This window comes from Pavona decussata, unplaced genomic scaffold (genome assembly GCF_977016875.1).
Source record: "Pavona decussata unplaced genomic scaffold, jaPavDecu1.1 SCAFFOLD_21, whole genome shotgun sequence".
In the NCBI taxonomy this organism is placed as follows: Eukaryota; Metazoa; Cnidaria; class Anthozoa; order Scleractinia; family Agariciidae; genus Pavona; species Pavona decussata.
The window spans coordinates 330,496-356,800 of NW_028145444.1; the positions used below are offsets into that span (position 1 = coordinate 330,496).

Sequence of the window (26,305 nt, forward strand, 5' to 3'; positions counted from 1 at the left end):
AACACCGTCTAAACTGTCTTTTAATAACTGACCCATACTGTTCCCTTGCTCGTTTCTTCTAAAATCATTCCACTTTACGGGAAGTCAGCTTCTATTTTATTGCATGATATTTCAACTAAAAAATTAAAGTTGCTGGACCTAATTTTCTGGATCTTTTCTCGCTTTCCTTTGATAATCATGATACCCACCGCACAAGATCCTCTTTTTCTTTAAACCGTCAGGATTATATGAACAACTCAACTCCGTCCCTTGCAAGATTCGGAACAAAACTATGGAATGAACTGTTCGTATTATACTGCAACTAATTACTGTATCGTTTGACTCTGCTAACGTACACAAACTGCTTTTAAAGGATAGCTTCAAGTAGGAGTCAGTTAAGTTTGCAATCAAATCACAAATGATTCTGCACGTTAGTTTAGTTCCGCTCTCATGCTGTTCCATCCGCATAACGGGTTTCTCTTCAGTGACTTTAAATCTTGAAGGCCATTCTACGTTATCTAATACAATGTTGATACAAATTGAACAGTAATTAGGATCGAGGGCAAGGGCCTATTGGGGATTTTTACTGTAAGAAAGACTAGGAGACAGTTCCATTTACTTATGCTACTCTAAATACTTCAACCGCACTGTAAGTCGATCGAAATGGACACAATTTATTCGTAGAATGGTATCATAGAGTCAAAAAATACTACTTGAAACTTTACATCAAATACAAAACGGAAGTTTATTGTTGTTGAGTTGTCATTTTCGAAGGGCCGCTACTTTCGGGTGGGCCGTTACTTTCGGAGTTCAATAGGAAGATAAAATTTAACGTTACTTTCGGCGGGGGGAGGGGGGGGGGGCGTTACTTTCGGAATTCTACGGTAATCTAACGGATGACCATTTAATTTGTTTCTTTGTTCTTTTTAGTTTATGTATACAATTCCTGTTCTTATTGTTTGCTATTATCCTACCTAACAACCCGCCACGATTAGCATAAGCTACTTGCTGGTTCAGTATCATTTTAAATGCACTCAGGTAAATGTAACAACTGTTACCAACAGCACGGGGCCTACCACCTTCAAAAAGAGTACTAAACAGACACAACTTTGTCTTTTGAAGCCGGTAGGTCGCATGTTATTGGTAACCCGCTGGAATCTCTTCTTCCTCTTCTTGTTCTTGTTCTTGTTCTTGTTCTTGTTCTTGTTCTTGTTCTTGTTCTTGTTCTTGTTCTTCTTCGTCTTCCTCTTCTTCTTCTTCTTCTTCTTCTTCTTCTTCTTCTTCTTCTTCTTCTTCTTCTTCTTCTTCTTCTTCTTCTTCTTCTTCTTCTTCTTCTTCTTCTTCTTCTTCTTCAGTCTTCCTCTTCAAAGTGTTTAGCTCCCAGCGAATCATAAGTCCGAAACCAATGCCTGCCATCTGTTTGTGGTGGTGTCTTCCTTGTTGCCGTCCAAGACACACCCGAAGCCCCTTAGACCCCTCTCTGACCTCTTCCTATTGTGGGTTCCATTCGAGGGCTCCTTGGCAATGTCCCATTGTTAGCGCGCCATTAATTTAAGCTATGTTACTAAGATACCTGATATGTGTTCAAAGTTTCTCAAATGTTACTAAACTAATTAGTTTCATATCGTGCCCATATAGTTGATTAGGCGTCACGTGCAAAATAGGGACCTTACGAATGCCCCGCAACGCCAACGAAAACGTCACTTAGAAATAAATGTTCACGTTATCTGATCCTCTATGTGAATATTCCAACCCGCCGTTTAACTTGCACAATGTGAAAGAATTAAGATTATCTAGGAGCATGCTCAGTAGCAACGGCGTTCAAGACCAGAAAGAGAAAAAACTTCACATTAAACATAGCATAAAAAGACTTCACATTAAATTAGGTCATTTCACGTCGTTGTCTTGCAAAGGACGTCAAATAAACGTACTAATTTTTTAATGCACATGCAAAGCCATTTATTTAGCTCATTAACGTTTTGTTTTTTGATGTTTTCGTTGCAGTCACCGTCGTGTTTTAGTAAGAATATTTGAAATTAGCGGCAATTAACTAGCTGCAATATAATTAGACCTATATCGGATCTGTCTCACTTAAGGCCTGACCAAACTAGGAAACATTGTTGCGGAAACACTGTTGTGAAGGCAAATGTTTCCCAGTTTAGCCGCGCGGGAAACATATGTTGCGGAAACAAATTTGCTGCTCGGAAACAAGAAAATGTTTTTGCCTCAGGTCAAGAACATTTTTGCTACCCGGATACAAATTTTGCTTCCGAAACATATGTTTCCCAGTTTAGCCACCGGGGAGCAAAACATTTTGTTTGCTTCCCCCTAATTCAGTTTAGCCACCAGGAAAACATAACAAGAAACAATGTTTCCGCAACAATGTTTCCTAGTTTGTCAACCGAGTACCGTTGTCTAATATTTTTCAGGTAATTACCACGTTAAAATAATTAGGCTCCATTTATATTTATTTTTTTGTCGTGTTGATTGTGTTTCAAAGCCACAGAAAAAACAAAAAACGAAAACAAAACAAAACAAAACAACGAGAACAAGAACAACTCGTAAAATTACATACATAATACTTCATTCATTCATTCATTCATTCATTCATTTATTTATTTATTTATTTATTTATTTATTTATTTATTTATTTATTTATTTATACACGGTAAAATCCGGCTTCATTACTACATTATGATAAGAAAGTATTAAAAAGTTTACAAGTTAAAATAGCAAAAATACTGTTTTACAAGATTGCCGTGTGGGACCCTGACTGACAATTGTTGTAAAGTCGATCAATTTCCCTTTTTTAAAAAGCGTCCAAGAGAGTCTAATTTCCGTAAGTTGACGGGTGGGCTGTTCCATAAAAGCGCCCCGCTGTAGCCAAAGTTTAATGCGCTTGCGCTAATTTGTGCGTGGCTTATCAAGTCTACAGTTTGATCTCGGAATCCCCTAAGCCAGAGCAGGAGCTTATGACCCTCTCCTGGCCAGAGACACACTTGGCGATTTTATATTGCCGATGTGCCCGGTGCAACGATTGCGATTTTCGCAATTTGATGCGTACGTAGCCTTGTGGAAGAAAAATTGCAGTTTAGTTAGGAAAAAGTTCCCTAAAATATAGCATGTGTAAAAACAACAACAACAACAACAAAAAAAGAAACAAAAACAAAAACTCATTGGGAATTACTCGATCATTTTTCAAGGAACCTTCGATGACGGGACTCATCGAAACCGTCTTCCGTTAACCAAGGCGTAAATAAAGCATTTGTTCCTTGTATTACACCCAAATAAAGACCTCTGTCACGCGCAGCCATCTTGCGTCTCAGGAGGATAAAAAACTTTGTTTTTGCATGGTAAGCCTCACCCAGACGCGAATTCAGTGAGAGGCTTGCCGTGCAAAAACAAAGCTTTTTATTCTTCTGAGACTCAATATGGCCGCGCGTGACAAAGGTCTATTCAAGACGAATGTCAAAGAACACATTTGTTTGTGGTCATCCGGGCGTAAATTTCAAACCATGGCTTGATAGTTAGAGTGAACAGAGAAGCGGTCACATTACCAAAGGAATACCGGTCAACTCGCCTACGTGCAAACTCGCCTATGCCAACTCGCCTACGCCTACTGGTTAACTCGCCTACGTAGGCGAATTTAGAACATAGCACGCTTGTTTAGGTTTATGGATTAAAGAACGAGTTAGATAGAACATAAAGTTTTTTAAAAGGCATACATTACTTGAGTGAACTTGCCTATGTCAGGAAGAGAAGTCGCCTACGTAGGCGAGCTGACAAGTTGTAGGCGAGTTTGTTCGTAGGCGAGTTTGCACGCAGGCGAGTTGACCGGATACCTACCAAAGTAGCTTAAATTTATAATTTGTTATCATTATAGTTATAATTAGATAAGGAGGTTAGTTTCCCAAGAAGCTGTTATGCTGCGTCGGTGAGAAAGAAGAAACGAATATTTGGTTTTGTCAAAACGAGTTGATGACCGCAAAGATATTCGAGCGTTAGCCCTTCCTCGTTCGAAAGGTGAGCTCTCGAAGCTCTTTACGGTCGCCAAATTACCTTACCAACTCATTTGAAAGAACCAGATGAACTTGATAATTGGTTCGACCATTATTTATAGCTAAGGAGGTTAGTTTCTGCAGAAACTGCGTCGCTTCGTCGATAGGAAGTACAGAGAAACGAATTTTTGATAACTAAAGGAAAATTGGCCACCGTAAAGAGATACGATTGCTAAATCGAATCTCTTTACGGTCGCCAATTACCATAAGTTATCAACTCTGTTGATAAACCAAACATTCATAATTGTTACCCTTTGTTTGACGCTATCAATTTACATCCTTTTGTGTTGTATCGTCGAAGCGTCACATTACCAAAATAACTCATTATAATTTTCGCTGTCTTATCCTGACGTGGTGCAACCAATAAGAACTAACTATAGTTAGACCCAAGCAAGAAGCGAGAGCCAATCAGAACTCAGGTTTTTAATAGCAGATTTTTTTTATTTTTCACGTGCACGTGATTAAACTTTATTCGATGAGCATTTCATCTTTTAATGATGTAATGATAAACTTTATTCTAAAATGGCTACCATATTAATATTCTTTTCTTTGCATTCAAATAAGTCCTTGCCTCGTTCAAGGTAAAATATTCTTTAGATTTTTGAGCTTAAGAACGAGGTAAGAAGGGCAAATGTGAATAACAACAAAAGAATATTAAAATGGTAGCTATTTTGGAATAAGTTCTACAACAATAATTATTTTATTATTCTATGTCAAGTTTAGGGACGCGAGTACCTACTTCACTTCATGCTCTTGTTTTGCTTAATGTTTTTGAAAATGTTTTCTAGAATAATTTTCGTTTACAAAATGTTTGTTGTCCAATTTAGCACGTCAGATCAAAGCACCGCTTATCACCGGAAATGCGTCACATTTTGGTAAAAATTCCTATGACGAGGTCAATTTTAATTTAATATACCATAAGAGGAAAGCTTCTAATTGATTTGAATGAAAGAGGTTATCTAACATACATTACCAGTGGAATTTTATCGGTTACTGAGTCACTAACAGTTTGAAGCAGTCTAGAAGAAGTTGTTTGCCTAATTGGACCGGCGCTCTAGTGATTACATCGAACTCCGCTGAAGAGAGATCAAGGTTTGAACATAAGCTTATAATATCATGATGAAATAATCTGTCGTAGATATTTTATTCGAATTATTTTATCGTTGTGTGTTATTTATTGACGCGATACATTATGACTCAAAGTGGCGAGGTAGATGAAGACGGCAAAGAGATGTCAGAAAACAACAGTAATAATAGATAGCAAAACACTGGCACTGCACGTGGGATATACGTTCTGGTCCTTTTCTTTGCCTTTCGCTGTAAAACAACAACCGGAAATGGCAAAATTCAAGGTTTTATGGAAAACGTGTGCGCATCAAAACTAATTTACTTGCTCTTTCTAAACCCGCCACTGCAAGTTGAGCTCCACAAACTACTCAAGTTGGAATTATCGTGAAGTTATTCAGAGAACACATAGAGATAGCCCAAATATAATTTTTAAGTTAAGATTTCGCCGGCGTCGTCGTCCCTGCTTGGTCCCTACAGAGCGCCAATCATCGCCATTTTAGATGACCGTAGACGACACATCAATAAAAAATAGCCACCACTGAGTTTTCGTTCTGAAGCTTTTTCGTTGAGTGCCGCCATGCCGTCTGCCAGTTGAATGCCGTATTATACTATCGTCGGAAACACTGGCAAACTGAACTGCTAGGCCATACGAAATTGCTCAACATACTGTGTACAACGCGCAAAGAAAACTGCTTTTGGTTCATGTTAACCTCGCGTTAACGTATAAAGACCCTAACTACCAGCTGACTGAGTTATTTTGGTTACCGGATATGCCTTAATTACGTGATTCATCGTGTTTTGCATTGCAGCCTATGGTTGTTTGTGGATCTGATTTCTCAGAGACTATTTTAATGGAAGCCACGGATGTAGTACTGTTTACTGTGTTTTACATGAATGAAATGCCAAAGCGTTCGTTTTCCTTGATTAATTTAACAAAACATTTTAGTTTATAGGAATGTTTACCCAGGGGACCTAGCGGTTCTTTTCGGTGGATAAGGAAAAGTTATTTATTAAAACGACCCACTGCTGTAATTCAGTCGTCGACTGCAAAGGCAGATGAATAAACATATCATCTATATCTGTCGAGAGGATCGCAGGGCTACTTTTATGGAAAAAAATCTGCCAAATTAAATTTCTTATCGGTGTAGTTTTAAAATTAAACATCAGCGAAATTATACTTCGTTTCGATAACATCATATATCATTATATCGTATTGATCTCGAAACATGGTATAATTTCGCTGTTTTTCAATCTTAAAATTAACTTCATTTCTTAATTTAGCAATTTCCGAAAACAGAAAAAAAAAACTTTAAATACGCGCGAGCTATTGATGGAAATGACCTTTCTAAAATAAAAGTTAATTAACCACCTAAGTGCCATAATCTCCAAAAGGCGTAAAACTGCCCACTGACCTTTTTCCGGTAAACGGGTTTTTCCGGAAGCCTGTTTTGCATCACATTAGCAATTTTTCTTTACATTCGATTGTCATGCTTCTGCCAAAAATTCTCGTTGAGATAGCCGGAAGAACGTTCTATAGGATACGAAAAGGCTATGGTACACAAGGCCAGAGCTCCAGGGGGGATACTCGGGTATAAACGTGACGGGGAGGTCCGACGTATTTTTTTGGGGTCTAAAATTTTCAACTCCTGTATTTTTTTGGGTTGAAGATTTAACTGTGTATTTTTTGGGGTCTAAAAAATCTGCGCGTATTTTTTTGGATTCGAATTTCCGCCAGGCTAATGGTTGCGATGTATAAACCACAAAAAAATATTTCGTCATTCTATGTTCCAAAACTAGTCAACCTTGACCACGAAACTTTGTTTCTTTTTCAGCAGAAAGGCAGTATGTATACAGCTCTTAAAATTGCATTTTTAGGGTATAAAAGTCATGTATTTTTTTGGGTCTAAAATTTTCAGTCTTGCATTTTTTTGGGTGCAAAATATTAGGCTCCGTCGGATCCCCCCCCCCCCCCCCTCGTCACGTTTATACCCAAGTAACCCACCTGGGGCCAGAACTAGCCTAGTTCATACGTCGAATATAATTCGTCTGTAAGACGACGTTAATAAAGATTCGATTTAGACGACGGATTTGATTCAACCGACTTGAATAACATAGGATGCTGGAACTTGGTGTGGACAACCTACGACGATTCCAGATTCAAGAAAACGACGAATCGATATTACGTTAATGTATTTTCAAATTTATGTATTTAATTCGATGCGTCTGAACTCACACGCATGTCAGCTGTTTTATCCGTCTGAGCAGACGGGATAAAACGTCTGGACGAATTTAATTCCACGAACCGATTCATACGTCGCTTTACCGCAAATTTCATTTCTTTTATTAACTTCGTCTGCATTATATTCGACTGAAATGCGACGTATGAACTAGGCCTTAAAGAAAAAAAAAAAAACAAATCATACGATGAGACAAAGAAAACTCTCATAGAGAGTGACAAGGGCTCCTTGTTCGAACAACTTTCAACTGTGCAGATCGGAGAAGAATCGAGAGAGGCACCATGCGGTACAGAGCTTTCCTTTAGTTTTCCCGTTGCATAGAGAAACAGGGAGAACGTGACCGCTATGCCTTTTCCGCGAATTTCAACAGTGGGACTCAATAGATTGTTTTGTCACGAGTCTCGGTAGCCATATCCTGCGAACGCAGACGCATTTCCTACTGTCAAGATTCTCTCCGCCGAGAATCTCGACAGCCCAGCGGAAATACGTCTGCGTCTGCATTCGCAGGCTACGGTAGCCAGGGATTTCCTATATTACTTTCCATTGGTCGGCGGCATGGCCTCGTTGACAACTGTTGTAACAGGGTGCGAAAACTGTGCAAATCTTTGGAGGCCACTAAACTCAGGGCTTGTTTTTGCGAGTATTCGCTTCATTCAAATGAATTAATAGAGTATCTGGATGTATCATATTTTAACGAAATTTGGCCAAAATGTTCGTCATACATTAATGAACCAAAGCGTGTCAGGCTTTTGCGAAAATCGAAATAGCTTTCTTGGGGCATCCCAGTGTATGAAACTCCCTGAAAAAGATTCCATTGTCAAACTTACAATAGATTTTATCAGGAACCGGAACCAATGGGTATATCAGAAAAGCCGAACATATGTACTTTGTAGGTCCATTATCTCCTGAGTGGTATAGTCCAGTTTGTTGGGATGGTAATTCATGTCAAAGCGCACACTGTCAGTTTTGTGTTTCAGGGTTTGGACTCGCCTGCCAAAGCAAAAATGTCCAAAAGTAACATTATTTTCAGACTCTATAGTCTATTAGCTTTACTATGATGTTTAGTTTTCTAGGGTTTCTATAAAAGCAACTCGCATACGATTTTTTTTTTCTGAGAAACACCTGCGAAGGTTTGGATAAACCTTAATAGGCTAAGAAATTCGGATTAAGTCGTAAGGAAAATAACAGTTTTCTTCGGCAAAAGGTCAGCTCAAAACGTCTTTACCCGAAAACGTGATTCCTTTCGCTTTCGGAGGGGCAAATATGTCGTTAAAAATGCGGAAAAAGTAACGGTCAGCTAGCGTTTTCGCATTGTAGTATTGTAAGTATTGTCTTATAAGTATTGTCTTTGGTGAAAGTGACGTTAGCAGAAAAAAAAAAGCTAGCGTTTTCGTAAAGCCAGTGAATTCGGGGAACAAAATTATGTTTCCTAAAACGTTCTGCAACTAAAATTTTCAGCTAAAGCATCGAACAAATCATTCTGTATTAAATACAATTAAAATCTGCAAGACCACAGCAATAAACCAATGAGTGGTGCCGGATCTCTTGTAGACCTGGATCAGTAAATTATTATTTCGAATGCAAAATATCGACGGGAAACTTATCCTAACGGCGGAGGTGACGATAAAAAAAAATAATAAAATGGTTAGAACAACTAAAAGCGTTAGGAATAGTCGGCCACCTATATTTTGAATTCTGTATTCAGCTTACATGGAAAACGATCTAAGAACACGGGAGACAATAAGAAAATGTTTCCATTTGAGAGCTCCTGTTTACCGACCTGTGATGGATTAAAGCCGGAGACATTAGGCGGAAACGACCCACCCCCACACCCACTCGCCCACAGACACATACGACGCAGAAGGCTTGATTAATTCGTACACAATTTTACAAAATTCTACTTGGCACTAATTCAAAGTTTTGACCTCGAGAGAGAATTAGAATGGGGTCATGCATAGTTGTAAGAAAGTACTTGGTTTTATCAACTGTCTTGAATGAGGTGAATGGGCCACCGTAAAGAGATCCGAGAGCTGACGTTTCGAGCGTCAGCCCTTTGTTGGACGCATTTCTCGAATCTCTTTACAGTGGCCAATTAACCTTATCTATTCAATTGATGAAAAACCTCCCACCGACGCCATAGGCTAGTGATTCTAGCTGTTATATGGAATAGCAAGTAGCGATCGCAGCTGGTGATGGAGAGCAGATACATGTGTAACATGGATTTTGTATTATCGCTGGAATCTTTGCGACTGTAAGTATCAGTCATCGTAGCGACCACAGAGCATTCAACCCTAATAGTGTCAACGAAAATCTGAATGAAAACAAATCCACAGTTTCACTTAATTTGACAACACTGGAAGGTTACGAGAAATTCACTGTTCGCTAGCATTCAGTTTACCTTCATTATAGCCACACAAGGATTTCATCCACAGACTTGAAAGTTAGAACAAGATGCATGACTCGATCTTTATGCCTTGTTTCCGAGTTTTCATCTAAGGATAAACTACTTTCTTTAGCCTTACATTTGTTTTGCTAGTAGTCCCTCACGTACCACTAAAAACGGTAAATATTATTTAAGATTTTGATCTGTTGTCAAAGAAGTAATGCCCATCGAAGTGTCTTTTTTGAAAATATCGCTATTTATAAACACTCCCAAGGGACAGACATTCCTGGCGCCCGCCGACACGGCGCCATATATAGTAAGTGCATTTGATATCTTTGTCATGCAAATTGCTCCGGAATTCGCATTGTTTGTAATTAAGAGTTGATTAGTGAAATATTTTCTTGTCGTTGTTTCTATTCAAAAGCGGCCTATTCAGTTTAAAACCGATTTGGAGCTACTTTTACATGATTGACAATCGACACGAAGTCCTTTTAATATGGAGCTAGAGGACCACAGTGTGAAAAAAACGGAGGCGCTTAGAATGGAAACGGGAATTAAGGTATACTAACTCAAGCTTTTTAATGTGTTTCTTGAATCGTAGACTTCTGGGTTAGTCCATGCCCCGAGTCAGTTTTTGTTTCTTTCTTGATCGGTACAAACGGGGCTTTTAATGTTTTTAATCAGGTTAAAAATACTTTGAGAGCAGCCGGAGTACCCTCCGATCTCACATGTATGATCTGTCATTCGCCCGGTTTTTTTCAGCCATTTGTGAGTCGCCTGCCTAAGTTTTCGTTCGTTTCGCCAGGTAATATACATAATAGGTCGTTCAGCTACGCTCTAGACAGGGAAAAGCCTTAAATCACGCCCTCAAAACAACGAAGAAGGATAAAAACCGTTTGGAAAAAATGAAGAAACAGGCGCACCACAGGAAATATACTGCTCAATAGCTGTCAGATAAATGTCGATAAATTGTTACGCTCTAAGGGTTTCAGAGGGTTTCATTAGAAACACAGTGGAACATACTAAAAACGGCACTATTTCGTTTACTTGTATTCGATCCATTAAAAGGGCACTAATAGTCCTTTTATGGATTCCATAGCCGCGATAGATCTCGGTAGCAGATCCAACGAATTGCATCTGTTCAATAGGTGAACACGTAATATGAGCTGGAAAATATTGCTATTGTTGTGTGGTTAACAGATATTGTGTTGTCACAAGATCCGAGACTATCAAGAAAATAACTTGACAGTTTTGAATAAATTACCATATCATATGAACAAAATTATCATAGAAGTAACTGTTTATGGAATTTCTCGGTTCAATGTTCGTCGCCTAGCGTGAGTGTTCGCCTTCGATCGCCTAGGTGGAGTCTAGGTTTATATTAAGAGAAAAAGTTGGTTTTAAAACTCATCTAAAGGTAAGCGATATTTTTCACAGTTATGTCTTCATACTGTTTTTCAAACGTGAACCCATTAGGTATATAGTAATCATTCACAAGCAAGCCAGTGTGCTGCATGCAAGCGTATGCACACTCCTGATAAATTGGTGGAACTTTTTCAAGAATTTTTTGGGTTTTGCAAAGAATTTCACAATCAAATCGAAAATGACTTCTCACACGTTTTACGACGCGTGGCATTTCAGCGATGTTTTTCGGTTGAAGAGAAACAAAAAAAGGAGCAGCGATGCAACAGATGTCAATTTGCAAAACAAAGAACCCTTATCTTAGGCTTCGCTTTCAAATGTCGATCAGGAGACGTGCTCAGTTCGTTGTCTCGATTGCTAGATTGATAATTCCTTGTGGTTAGCAACAAATTCAGTCAAATATGCAGATTTTCAAATCCGCCAAAACTGTGAGTACGGTAACGTAGCTTACACGGATTAGGAAGTGAGAAGTGAAAATGAGAACCTTTTCAGCAATGCTGTTTAGAGGTGTTCTATCTTTTTCACTTTCGTCTTCAGGTCAGTTTTACTTGAGTAATCTCAGGGGACCGAGAATTTATGTTATGTTTACATATAGATAAATATGCGGGAAGGGAACGCTAAACAGGAAAAATCCAAAGATGCTATACGATCTTTACTTCGTGGCTTCCGTGTGTCGTGCATTTCACCTAAGAGTAATACTTCCTCATAGTTAATCGCTAATGTCAAGGATGCGTTCATAACAGATGGAATGCAGCTGGTTAAAATTCGAAAAACTCGTAGTTAAATTGGAAATTAAATACAGAGCTATTGTTATGTTTATTAGCTCACACGTCGAGTGGTTTTACATACGTGGCAGCTGGTTTGAGTGCTCGTTCGTTGACGCGGATGCTTCGCATTTTCGGCTCAGTGAATCACAGCGACTTTTTCAACTGTTACGAGATTCAGGCAAACAATTCATTAATTAGTCGGCTAGTCTTTTAAAGGGTGGTATGTTCCGAGAATATTAATTAGCCAAGTTTCCTAACATTATATACATTTTACGCTAGACAGCTCAGTAACCATGAAAGAACACATTGAATCGAACCGTGCCGTCGACATCTCATCTGACGCCATTAACAAATCTTACGTAGCCATTTATAAAGACCTCTTCATTTTCCAATTCTTGTTCATGTAAATTTTGTTAATGACTTTTATTAATAGTATGTTATTTTTCTTGGTTTGGTATTGTTTATTGTTCGTAGATATTAGCATATTTATGCTACTCTGTAAATGCATCAAATAAGGATCAATTTTGATAGACATTTTAGGAAAATTGACACAAAGCTAAAGAGTTTCGCGCGGATAGAGTGCGCTTGAGTGCTTTAGTGTCGGTCTTTTCTTTCTAATCATGCGCATTTCAAAAATTACACTCAAGCTTCCCTCGACATTCAAGAAAACGATTTTAAAGTTCTCATAAAGGTTCACCGGTCTTAAATTCTGTTCGTCCTTGAAATGCTTGCCAATTACGAAATGCCAATATTCCTTCACACGTTGGTTGAGGTAACGGAACGTGTAACAGAAACCATTTGCATCACGAATCACATAAAATAATTCACATGTAAATTCACATACAATGTTCTGTTGGTTAACTAAGGAAGGCTTTAATTCCGTTTATAACTAATATGTGTGTTGTAAATGGTTTGAACCCAGGAGTCATGTCATAAGTACGTAAATTGTGATCATCCGGGTGAGTGTAGTCCTGAGAAGGACTGTTTGTGGTGACTTTGACAAAAGTCACCACAAACAGTCCTTCTCAGGACTACACTCACCCGGATGATCATAATTTACGTACTTATAATATGTGTGTGAAACTCTGTTGAATTTTTTAATTTTCTTCCGTTCTCATGCTTGAATTTAATTTACATGTACCTTTTCACCCTTCCATTTCTACATATATATGCCGCCTATGTTAATTTTATGACATTTGAAATTGATGACATGAAGTCGTCGAAAAGTCGTGTAACGTTTTTGTCGTTAATTTTCCTATTAAAATCTGTAAATACGAATGAAATAAAGCTGCCTTACTTACGTACCAACCTAAAAGGGAGATTGGACTTTGCTGTAGCTGTAGTGACAGGCTCTCTAAGGTCTATTCACGTATTAGCAGATTATAGACCGATTTAGAATTGTAATATCCAGGCTAGCTCCATTTGCAAGCAGCCAGCTATAAATAAGGCTCTGAGAAGACTGAAGCTCTTCTGTTTCAAAGACGGGCCTGGAGCAACTGTCAGATTAAGAAGAAAAAACATGCAAAAAAGGATCGCATTGAACTAATAGCTTATCACAGGGTCCTGGCCAATCTGCCTACAAAGCAACCAACTCTGCCGTTTGATGAACAGGCCAATAAGGGCAGATCAGTGTATGGATCGGGGTCGATCAAATGTTTACATGGTAACAAAATGTTTGACTCCTAGTTTTACCCGTTCAAGTAGCATTGGCATTCTGTTCTCTCCGTTTTATTCCATACCGATTTTTAAATTTATATTTTAGGTACTTAAGTAATTTTCAAGCTTAACAATTGCAATTTCTGGGTTGTTTTGGTAAACATGAAGTAAAATAAAGACCTGAACAAAAGACGGAAAACAAAACAAATAAATGCAAATCAAGATCAAAGTACAATCCCTTATAATATCTCACGAAACAAAAGGAATACAATGCAATGTGCTCCGGTCATCACAGAAACACATTAATAACTTGATTGATCAGTGGATGGATGGATGGATTGATTGATTGATTGATTGATTGATTGATTGATTGATTGATTGATTGATTGGCACCCTCCTGTCATCCCACCTTGGTACTTCATAAGGTGTGGGAGCGGAAGGGGGTGTGGCTGGTGGAGTTGAATCCGACCAACATAATTTTTCGGATGACCCTTCCCCTCCGCGCGCTGATGAAAAAGGAAAATGAAACAAAATTGCTTGCAGTACTACACTAAATTAATAGTCTCTCTTATCACTACTGTACTTGATATGTTCAATAGCCGATAAACTGGTTTTACTAAAACCTGTCACCATATTCGATATTAAGGCCCCTCCTGGCCAGTCACGTGCAGATCTCAGCTGACAACATCTGATTACCTAAGTGTTAAACAAACGCGCCCCCTTCCCGCGACCATTCAGTGATGAAATCTCTTTAAATTTCGAAAGGAAGTTCGAAGGTGTCTTGGTTAAAGAGATGCTTGTGCATGCCGTTCATAAAAAACGTTTAAAAATGCACTTCACAGGTATGAAATTAAGGATATGCAACATCCTTTATGGTGGAACTCTTTGTTTAAGCCACTAGGAATGCGGAAATTCCATAACCTTCACTTCGACCACACACTTCCTTGTGGAAGTAATTAACAATTCAGCACTATTGAAACTCTTCAATGCTATCGCAACCACCATTTTCCTGAAAAATAGATTAAACTTAACACTTTTTGTAGTAAACTATTATTTAACTATAAAAGTTAACGTTAAAAGAGAACGACGTTTCGACCGTCCGACGGTCATTTTCAAGTTCAAAATGAGAAGTAAAATATGTGCTTATATACAATTGTGAAAAAACTAATGAGATGCTGACTTAAAAAGCTCTAAGATATTCACATCTAAACAATATCAAAAATAATAGCGTGAATGATAAATACAAAGGAACGCTAAAAACGATAAAAGGTATTTAAAAGGTATTTAAAAGTGAAATAATTAAACAAATAACTTCGCGCGGATCGAGTCGCATTGTTTGATCAGTTTCGGCTTTAGGTCGCGAATAAACAACATCTCGAAGATCAAGCAGTCGAGTTTGCTCTGACACTTTCTCAGGATTCTGAAGTTGCTTTTAATGGTCTCTGGATCCTGTCCATGCTCGTCCTTTACATGATTGCCAATTGCAGATCGTTTGTGTTCCTCCACACGTTGATGCAAGTGTCGACTCGTGAAGCCAACATAGTCTGCATCGCACAGACCACATTTGAAATAATAAACAACGTTTTGTTGATTCACAATGGGAGGTTTATGTTCCTTTGGTTTGATTTTGCTCTTAATCTTCCGACTTGTGTAGACAGGATGGACATCAGCATCGATCTTTCGGCTGAGATCACTAAGTTGGTGTCTCACCGCGTTCGCCGATTTCTGGTCTTTGAAAGGTAGGACGATTCTGACGAGAGCTCGTTCGTCGGATACCCGTTGTTCAGGACATGCATTCTCAGTAACTTTCGTTTCAATAAAATGTGTGATGGTGTTCTCTACGACGGTTTCAGGATAATGCAAGCGAGAAAAAATCCCTTTAAGACGTTCACATTCCTGATGGAAAAAATGCCAATTCGAAGAGAGTTTGAACGCCCGGTTTAACATTGTTTTCAGCAGAGAATGTTTGTATTTCATGTCAACATGGCTTTGGTAGTGCAGTAAAAGCCCAGTATCGGTTGGTTTCCTGTAGAACTTCGTGTCTAGTCGGGGGCCATTGAATATCTTAGAGCTTTTTAAGTCAGCATCTCATTAGTTTTTTCACAATTGTATATAAGCACATATTTTACTTCTCATTTTGAACTTGAAAATGACCGTCGGACGGTCGAAACGTCGTTCTCTTTTAACGTCGTTCTCTTTTAATTTCGAAAAACTTGTTGATTCGTAAACTATTATTTTTCTTTTATTTTCAATTGCTTCAGATGATGCGGATTAAAGCCTGCAAAATGTTGTGACCAGCTTGGTCGTAGGTTGGAACTGAACAGTGATCTGCACGGGTGTTGGAAAATAAGATGAACGTGACCCCGGAAGTAATTGAACGGTTGAAACGGCTGGCCAGTTTACTATCAAAGAACGGAAATACGCCTAAGAACGGCGAGAAAGACAAAAAGGACCTGGATCAAAACGCCAACGGTAATGAGGGAGTACATAATGCTGCTAGTGACGAGAGTTTGTCAGGTAAAATGGAAAAATCAACACTAAAGGCCGGTTTACGCGCTACAATTTATCTGGCCGAGTTCTCGGCCCGACAAGATCGGAGCGCAAGTCGTACGTGTACTTTGACACCCAATTGTGATTGGAATTTTCATTGACATTGAGGTTTCTTTGAGTACTGATCCGACTTGGTAAAAAAAATTGTACTGCAACAGATCTTCTGAATCGGGCCGACTTTCATTTCACGAGTCGCGGCCCAGACTTGGGTGTCAAAATATGTTTGATACGTGCTGTGTAAACCGGCCTTTAAACCCTACAGTTATTGAGGTTCTTGTGGAGTGGTTAGTGCATTGTATTTGTGATCAGAATTTTGGTGGTGCGAGGTTTGCCTGGTCTTTAGTTCGTGTCGTTTTATCTGGTTATAATATTTTCGGAAATTTCATCCGGAAGGTTTGGAGGTATCTTTAGCGGTGCCTCACTTTGCCCGTTCCGAACGGATTCAAGGAAACATTGTCTCTCTTTACGAAAGTGTGTGGGCACCGGTGACATACTGCTGAAGATACTCTGCGATGGAGTAGCAACCGGATTAAGCTCCAGCCTTATGCGTTACCTGTGGCTCGTGTGGGCAGCTTGGGTCGTGTGGGTAACCTGTGGTTTAATCTCATACCCAGATCTCCCACGGCCACATTTTCATATCTCGAAACCTGCAGTGAGATCTGGGTAGGAGATTACCTGTGTTTCATACGTTTAACCTCCGCGTGACTCACCTGTGGCTTGTGTGTAAGCCTCCCTTCGTGTGGGTTACCTGTGGTTCTTAAGTTAAGCTCCCCCTTCTGTATTTACCTGTGGTTAGGATGTAACTTGACTTTTGCGCTCCTCCAGCTGATTCCTCGTTGATCGGCGCTGGTCAAAGGGAACGCGGTCTTTGGGTCTGACCGCGTGTGGACGAAAAGCAAATAGATCTGGGTGGTGAGGTATCAATCAGAGACTATTGTGGTGATACGTAATTCCAATTCGACCAGGAAAAAGTGGATTAAGAGCCACTCGGTGGAAATGCCACCGTAAATTCTCATTATTAGTATGATTGTTATTATGATGATTTGAAGATAATTATCATCACCATCATCATCATCATAATTAAATTTCTAACTTCAGTCGTTTCAGATGTAAATGGATATGCGTCGCTTGTGGTGAATGGGAAAAAAAACGAAGTGACGTCACCAGGCAACAAGCAAGCAAAAGGCGAGGGTGAAATAAAAATGGATGTGGATGTCTTTCGCCAGGTTTGTGTTCTCGAAACTGGAGATTTTATTTTCATTTTCTGTACTTTATTGATACCAAAACAGAATTTTTAAAGCTTATAGCAATATTTCCGAGGTTTTGTTAACTTGATACACATATCTCGGCCTTAGTACACTAAACAGGTATCGCTAACTAACCGGATTATTATTTTTTTTTTTCGTGTGTAAAAAATGTCTTCAGTTGGATTTTCGTTCAAAAAAATCTTTATCAATCCGTCGTAAATGTTCGTTAGTATTGTACCGAACAAAATGTAAGTATGATATATTATTCTAGAAAGTGACACAGGCATACTCGGAAAAAAGAGATCCATGTACTCTTACCAAAACCGTACCCTTCCTTTAAAATTTGACAGTAAATTCACCTTACAGAAAGAAATTCATTCGTATCATACAAGAAACTCTCATTTATATCGTTTGCCTCTTTGTCGAACTAACATCAAACAATTTTCCGTTTTTTACCAGGGACCTAAATTTTACAACTCCTTGTGTACCAAAATAATCAACTCGTCCTCCTCTATCTCCTTTAAGAAAGCACTTAAGGCGTTTTTTCTATAATAATTATTAATAGTTTTCATTTTCTTGTAGCTTTTCTTTTCGTAATATATCCTTCTGTTTGACATTGTAATTGTATGAAATTGTAATTGTATCCGTCGTCGTGTTCTTGTCTTCTTTTTTGATTTCATCTTGTAAAATAATAATTGAGGAGACCTAATTAATATAAGCTTCATAGTTTCCTTTAGGTCTCCTCGCCATTGTTACATCTATTTTTTTCTATTTTTTTTTGTTTACATTGTATTTGGGGTGTGGCAAAATAAAAAAAAAATAAATTTCAAATAAATTTCAGGTGTTCCTATATCAGGAGTCGAACCTAAGACCTTCCGATTACTAGTTCGGATGCTCTACCGAGCTAGCTAGCTAAGGCCATTAAACTAGGTTCATGGGACAAATATCGTGCATACTGCTAAAATGTTGAACGTGTGGTATATACCATCGCATTTATTTCAAAATATAAGTACTTACTTACCTAACTCAGATGACGTAAGGTTCAGTAACTTACGCCAGTTTTGTTTCATATATGACCTCTGGGGAGAGTACCAAGCCCCCTCTGGAATTTGGTACTCTCCAGGTTTCCTTTGACATATGTAATCAAGAAGGCGGCTGTTTAGTCTGCGAACGCAGACGTATTTCTGGCTGTTGCTTCTCTCTGCCTGAAACACATCGGCTTTCGTAGGCTAGCGTCTGTTCGAACTTGACAATCACGGGAAGAAAATATAGGGGACTGTAAGCAGTCTTTTGTCTTTGAATCGGTTTCCTTTTGTTTGCTGTTTCATCAAAACGAGCGAATCAGAGCTATCAAGCCAACTGGGAACTGGTCATATTGTGAGTTCAGTTGATATAGTTAGTATAGTTGACATATAGGTTGGTATAGCTTAGTTGGTTATAGCACTGCATCGGCATCGCAGAGGTCATGGGTTCGAATCCCGTTCAAACCTGAATTTTTTAATTTATTTTTCAGGCTTTCCTATCGTAACTGCTTTAAAAGTTGCGTAAATAGCTGCAAGGATCTTTCCTCTATTTAATGTTAAATTACATACCTGTCAGCATTTGGCCTTTAAGGGTTAACAATGACTTACAGGAACTTACATGTCAACTTGCTTTGTTTCCTTTCAGATTTTAAAAGAAGTGATTATAAAAAGGACTTTTGCAATAGAGAAAAGGTTAATGGGAGATGTAGAAGGTCTGAAAAAGAAAGTGTCTGAGTTGGAAGGACAGAAAAAGAAGTTGCAGTTTGACTCAGTGCGACTGCAACAGACGCTGAATGAAATCTCTTCCAAACAGGAAAAGGTGTGCTAGCATTTTTGCAGCTTAATATTTCTGATAACTGTAATTGAATTGTTAACGCTCTCCTGTACGCTGTATGTAAAAGGGTAAAATATAAAATAGAGATCTGTATGGGTGTTTGCAGTGATAATCCGTTATGGCTACTTGTGTTTGTTCCATTTTAAAGATTCATATGAAATTTAATTCATCTTAAAGGAAACTTCAGCTCCACTCTTGAAATAAATTGACGTTAAATTGTTGAAAATACCGTGTTTTTGGCTGCTATCACTGTAACAACATGACAAGTTTTGCATCAATTGGAAACTCGGAAAAAAAATCCGAGCTCCAGATGGGATTTGAACCCACGACCCTCCGTGACTCGTGGGTTCAAATCCCATCTGGAGCTCGGAGTTTTTTCCGAGTTTCCAATTCATGGAAAACTTATCATGTTGCTATCACAGTTCTCTCCAAGATGGTAGCTCAATTTTCTATAGGGGTGTGGTAATCCCCCGTGGTGCTAAGTGAGAGGTGATGATCCTCTTCAATCAAGGGGTCTCAATCACTAAGGTACTATGTGAGACGTGACAATCTTCTATAAGAGGTGATAATCCCCCAGTGTACTGTGAGGGAGGTCATAATACCCCTGGGTACTGAGAGAGGGGTGGCAATCCTCCCTAGGGGATGACAATCCCCAAGGGTACTGAGAGAGGGGTGGTATTCCCCTCTAGGGAGTGACAATCCCCCAGGGCAATGAGAGAGGGGTGGTAATCCCCTCTAAGGGGTGACAATCTCCCAGGGTACTGAGAGAGGGGTGATAATTCTCTCTAGGGGGTGACAATCCACCAGGGTACTGAGAGAGAGGTGATAATCCGCTCTAGGGGGTGACAATCCACCAGGGCACTGAGAGAGAGGTGGCTATATTGACTATAGTTGAAACTCTCGCGCCCGCTTGGCTCCGAATTGGCATGTGCTCTCGGTTACTCTCATAAAAAATAATAACTCTGGACAATTTTTCTTGAAGAGGCGTTGTTTGTGATTCTCTTTGGCTTTGACTCTCGATGACCGTCGGCATTTAGCTTGGGAGAGTCTTAGAAGTATAATCGTCTTTAAACGTCTTTTTACATAAACGTTATACAGACGGCGTTAGTTGCATCGAAACGTAAAAACTACCCACTAACTGAAAACGGACAAGTCTTCTCGTAGGTAGCCTTAAGACCTGCTTGAATGTTCGCAAACCACTGGGAACCATCAGCACGTCCACCTTCGTAAACCTGCCCTCAGGTCTTCATTGAGGCAATGTGTTTGAAGCCAATTATTTCTTCTTTTTAAAACATGAGAGCTTTTAGCCGTAAATAAATTTTGTTCATTAATTACTCTGTCATGCTTGCCCTATCTGCTCATCTGATGAAGAGCCAATTATGCTCTGTGCAAATTTATAAATTATGCTCACATTCTTCTCAGTTTGCTGTCATCAGCTGAGAAGCCAACCAATCAGGAAACAGTAAACGAGGCTTGATGAAAAAAGGGTGCTCATTAAACATGTAACTGTAAAAGCTCATGGAATTTTTTGTTCTCTCCCCACAGCAAAAGGTGCAGATGATTTCCTGTGGAACGCAAGTTGACATGGATTTGGTACATTTTTGTTTCTATTTTCTATTTGTTCTTAATTTTTAATCTAACAACCTCAAAGTTTTGAGTGGAAAAAGAAATGAAAATATGGTAAATTGAACAACATTATAGCAAAGTATTGCTCGATAGCTTTCACTTGAATAAATTTTGAAATAAGATATAACATAACCCAGTGGAAGTGGAAGGTTTAAAATGGCAGGTTTCCAAAGATGAACGTAATTCCCTGTATATTTTGTGATTATTTTCGTTTAAAGAAAGTCCATACTAACATGTTAGGCTTTGTTGTAGTGCTTCAGATATGCGCATATTGATACTAAGTGAATCCACATTTTCCATTTCAACATACTCTGTAAAAAGTAATATTTCATACAGATTCAGTTACACGTGAGTGGAATGTTATAATTGGAGAGGCTTGTATCGTTTGTCGTAATATTTTTCCTCATTTTAGCTACAAGAAAGGCCCCTATCTCCTGAGATTTCCAAGCCTATGAAACCAGCTTCTGTGCCTGAAAAGTCCACTTTCTTCAACCGAATGCAGCCCCCGGCAAAGATTGTAAATGATCACCGAGCCGCAGTAGTTAATTCGGAGTTGGTGGTTGCTCATAAAACCAATGGAAAAACGGAATCATTTGAGAAAGTTAAGACTGATGATCGCACAAGAGCGCTCGAAACTAGAGTTCCGTGTAACAACCCTGAGATCAGTAAAGCACAGAACCTTCCTATCGTTGTCGAGGATGCCACAAAAATGTCGAAGGAAGATGTAATTGAGATATCAATGTGTCCTCCCCTTCAAGCACATGGAGTAACTACGGAAAATTTGGTGAAACGAGATCATCAAGATGGGCTGCAGGTGCAAGGATATCATCCAGGCGAAACTCTACCAGCTCCGTCAACCCAGCTGCCTCGTCCCGAGTTTCGCGTTGAAGTTTCCGGGGCGATGCAGGGACAAATAAACATTTATCAACAACCGCCAAGGCCTGAGATGCCCCAGGTAGCTCCGACACGCGGACCGCCACCTCTACGACCTAGAATTCAAGATGTGTCATCTATCAATTCACTTGTTACAGGTCAGCATCAAAGTTATTATCCACAGACATTAACGGAATCACCTCGACTTCGTCGACCACAATTTTCGTCAGCTAAATGGATATCACAGCCCTATCAACCCAATCAACAAGCACAGTTGTTGCAAGCTAGCGGACCTAGCGTTGCCCATCTTCAACCATATCCTGCGGTAAATCATGGCCCTTCAGGCCAGGCTAAACACTGTTCTACTGCTGATAATCCTCGTGGTCCTCCAAATGTGTCACTCTTTCATCCTCCCAAGAGGAGAAGAGTTGAAAATCACCCGGCTAAGGGTAGCCTCCAAATGCATGTTGTAGCTAGTAACAGCAACTATGTCATGCATAACTTTAGGGTCCAGAAGTCTCCATGGACTGTGCAGGAACGTGGCCGACAAAAGGGGCAAACATCGGGACCTTTGCCAACTAATCAGGTTGTGTACACTACTAGTCCGTCCAATCAATCTAACCAGATTCCAGGAACATATTTGAGTCAGGGTACCCCAAAAAGTCAGCCCTCTGCTTACCCTGAAAAGTTTCCGGCTCCGAGTCGTCCGCCTGCAGGTCTTTCTCAAGGTCAATTAGTAGAGAGAGTAGTTTACCCTTCAACTGCAATACAACCAGGCAGCAACGAATGCCACAGTGGTCCAAGAGTGATGACAGCTGATCATCGTCGCCACAGTGAGAGCGAGCGTGGCGCTGATCAGCCTGCGGAATCTAATGGCACGGTTTACGTCATCCAAGAATATCAGGTACTTAACATAGTTAGTTTAAACATGTATGAAAGGGCGCGTTTGGTATTTATTTTAACTATAAATGAACAATAAATATTGCCGATTTTTGCTCAGTAATAAAATGAAAAAAGATGTGATGTTCATCATTTCAGGAGTGCTGGGCAAAGAAAAATCTGAGTAACCGACAGAAATCGAACCCACGACCTTCTGTGCACCAACAACTGGGAGACTAGGCCATATGTGAAACGAGTCCTGTATTCTTTGTTGGTCATGAAGACAGCATGTCCAACGCTCTTGCTCATGACGAACATTACATCTTTCTTACTTTTTATTAAACAGTTCAAGATATCTAATTTAAGGTAAACTCATAGGTGCGCAGCAGTTATCCTTGTCAAGTCTGTATGGCACATAAGGCCCCTGGGCTAACTTTGCCACCTTTTTCTAGCCGATATTTTCTTATTTAACACCATTCTGTTGACCGGAATGATGTTGAATGAAGATTCAGAAGACAGAATTTTTTAAGTCTTTGAGGCAGATAAATAAATGGATGTTGCTTTGCCTCCAAAGAAAACTCACTGTTTCCCATGAGGCCCGCCGCATTAAGCTTAGTGGCTATCATTTTCTTACAGACTGAACTTTAAATTTTCACATAACGTTATTCATCCTATTCAGGGATTCACTGCTATCATTACTTTTCTGCCACTGGTGTCTAAATAAAATTTTGTATTGTATTGTATTGTATCGTTACAGTAGTATTACCCTGCTTTCTCATAGGTTACACGAAACAAATCTGCACCTCATCAACCAATTCTCCCAGCACCAACTACTGTAACAAGAAACCCAGCTTGTCCACCGGTCCAGTCTCCTGGGATCTCATCGACAGCGTCGCCATCGGTGCACCGTCCTGGGGATCCTAATGCTGGAAACGTTGCTCGCAGTGCTCCAAACCAATCGGATGCTCCTGCGGTTAGACCCGACCAAACGCAATCTAATTTAAAGACGCCTCCAAAACCAACAGCATCAATTGTAGTAGTTCAGGATGGCATCGTACTATCTTGGAATATGTGCCTTGACGATAACATAGCAACAATTGATAATTATGAATTGTTTGCCTGTCAAGATGGCGCCGAAAGCACAAACCCCCCGATAATGTGGAAGAAAATTGGAATTGTGAAAGCCCTGCCACTTCCGATGGCGTGCACTCTAACCCAGTTCTCTGCAGGAAATAAGTATCATTTCGCCGTACGTGCGGTGGATGACCAAGAACGGGCAGGCCCATTTAGTGATCCTTGCACAATATCGCTAACGACATAGTTCATGCCTTTCACCGAAGACCAAGAACAAAAAGGCCCCTCGCGTCTTCATTGCATGACCTTCCCATTTAGCTGTGTGCAGATTCCTTCGTAAAGTCCTTCGATAGTTTGCACAAAGCCCTCACCGTTTTGTGCAGCAACCATTCTCAATTTTATTCCATAAAAATGGGACACTTTCAAATGGAGTTAGGGAGGCTTTGGGGCACAAGTACGAACTGAGGAGTTTGAACAAACGAGCTTCGTATGCAGAAACATCTAGGTGGTCTGGGGATTGCAATTGACATTAGGTTCTCGGAAATGCAATTCTCGGCATTTTGAAAAGCAATTGGAATTTTTAAACCGTTGTAAAGTCGCTTAATTTGGCGCAAATCATTAGACATCATAAAAAGAGTATGGCTAGAGGTTTACTGGAAAACGTAAGTAGAAAAATTGAAACTAAATGCTCTCCGACTTTTCGATGATACATCCATCGTTATAAAGGCAAAGTAACTGCTTCTTCGTGGTTTGAATATCACTTTGCCTTGATAACCTTGACAATGATGGTAATAATTTAATAATAATAATAATAATAATAATAATAATAATAATAATGATAATAATAATAATGATAATAATAATAATAATAATGATAATAATAATAATAATAATAATAATAATAAATTCATAATTTGTAGTGCGCAGGTTTCATACGAAAATGCTCACCCGCGCATAACAATGACACAAATTAAAGAAAAAAAATAGGTATTACAGTAATTTACAATGGTCGTTACTTAATGCTAATAAACTAATAAAACTAATAAAACGCTTTGTTAAAGAGAAAAGTCTTAAAGAGTTTCTTAAAAAAGTTTGAATATCCCTTCACCATGATAATGATGGTAGTATCATCGAGACGTCGTACTGCATTAGCTTTAATTTTCCTTCAATAAGAGTAACAGCACAATTGGTAAAGATTCGAGAAATTATTAGCGGCACATTTCACCAGGGAAACTAAATTGCTCATCAGGGACCAAGGCGGTTTGAAATTGATCAGAAAGTGCAAAATAACTTACCATGTTGGGTTTCACAAGGTCTGTTATAAAAGGGTGTTCATGGTGGATCTCAATATTAGTGTGATTCAAAATGTCGTAAGCCCAGAATATGGCTCTAGTCCTTTCTCGGAAAAGTGCCTCCAAAATATCAAACTAATTTCATGTGAAAAGGTCATAGGAATGTCGTATCTCGTCAGTTGTTGATGTGCTGTTTCAGTTGTAGGAACCTTTTCAGCTTATCACAAAGAAATGAAAAAAAATTGGAAATGCAAGGCCCTTTTCACATCGCAACCTCTCGTTGAAACTGAGAGCAATCTTTGCTATCGAATTAAACTCGGCTTGACTTAAAAAGTGCAGGCAAACAGGGCCATATAACGTCGACTGTGCCTGAAGACAATTATCTTTAAACTTTGACTTGATACATTTAAAACGTGAATACATTTTTCAGTACCCAACGTATCTTGAACTTTCCAGGGCCAGAAAAAGCAAAAACATTTCCTGCTATCAGATACTCAAAACTTCTTAGTTATTCTTTGTAAATGTTTTTCAATTACTCTTTGTAAATGTTGCACAAGAAAACATTGAAAAGATACGAACAACAAACTACGTACGCAACAGTCGTATTCGCTACATTGGTAATACATCCACATCCACCGCCTTGATTTGGCTACGAATAAATTTTACTTTATAGGAACCGTACATTTTATGAAAGAATCATAGTGTTTATTGTTGCGATACTTGTTTTAATAGAAAATATTACAATATTTTTGTATTTATCTTTAAAAGGTGTAAATTGCTGGAGATGTAAATGATATTTATAGCTGTCCCGAATAATCTTTTTCATATTCATAATAAAAACACAACTCTTAAACTTTTCAATCAATTTATTTTTTGTCTTTATTTTCAGTTCATTTTTGTGTTTTACCTTATTTTCTGGGAGTCCTTCGCACCTAAAATAACTGTTCCCTTTCCCCAAACAATCACCACGTTTAATAGTCAAGACCTGCGATGCTTGGATATTCAAGATATCTTTCAGTCTTCGGTCATCGTCGGAAGAAATGCATTATGTTCGAAAACGTTCGGAAATCTATGAAAAGTGTCATACTATTCTTGATAAGCTGCTGTATTCCAGTTCTTGGTCTTCAACAAAATAATTTGGTTCCCACCAAAGATCATTCAATGATAGAATTCCGACTAGTCTTGCACTGTGAATGCCTTTTAATCGCAGGATTTCTGCGGTGAAATAGTTCCAGTAGCCCAGAGTCTCTCCAGGCGACCAACCGCTGGCCAAAGGGACTGAGGACTCTGGGCAGGAGATTGATTTTCAACTCAAGCACCTGAACGGGATATTTTTT

At 39.1% G+C, this 26,305-nt stretch overlaps 1 protein-coding gene across 4 annotated transcripts; it reads left to right on the forward strand.

Moving 5' to 3' along the window:
• The first annotated feature begins 4,955 nt into the window (after nt 1-4,955).
• LOC146486052 (uncharacterized) lies at nt 4,956-25,169 on the forward strand. 4 transcript variants are annotated; one of them, XM_085097767.1, is made up of 7 exons: nt 4,956-5,129; nt 15,832-16,087; nt 17,219-17,346; nt 19,036-19,209; nt 20,770-20,817; nt 21,263-22,627; nt 23,384-25,169. In XM_085097767.1, the coding sequence occupies exons 2-7, from the start codon at nt 15,922-15,924 to the stop codon at nt 23,921-23,923; spliced, it is 2,421 nt and encodes an 806-aa protein (XP_084953893.1). In that variant the 5' UTR covers nt 4,956-5,129; nt 15,832-15,921; the 3' UTR covers nt 23,924-25,169. The 4 variants fall into 4 exon arrangements, with proteins under 4 accessions (XP_084953893.1, XP_084953901.1, XP_084953884.1 ...); XM_085097775.1 differs by lacking the exon at nt 4,956-5,129 and adding an exon at nt 10,084-10,284; XM_085097758.1 differs by lacking the exon at nt 4,956-5,129 and adding an exon at nt 11,006-11,142.
• Nucleotides 25,170-26,305: the final 1,136 nt, after the last annotated feature.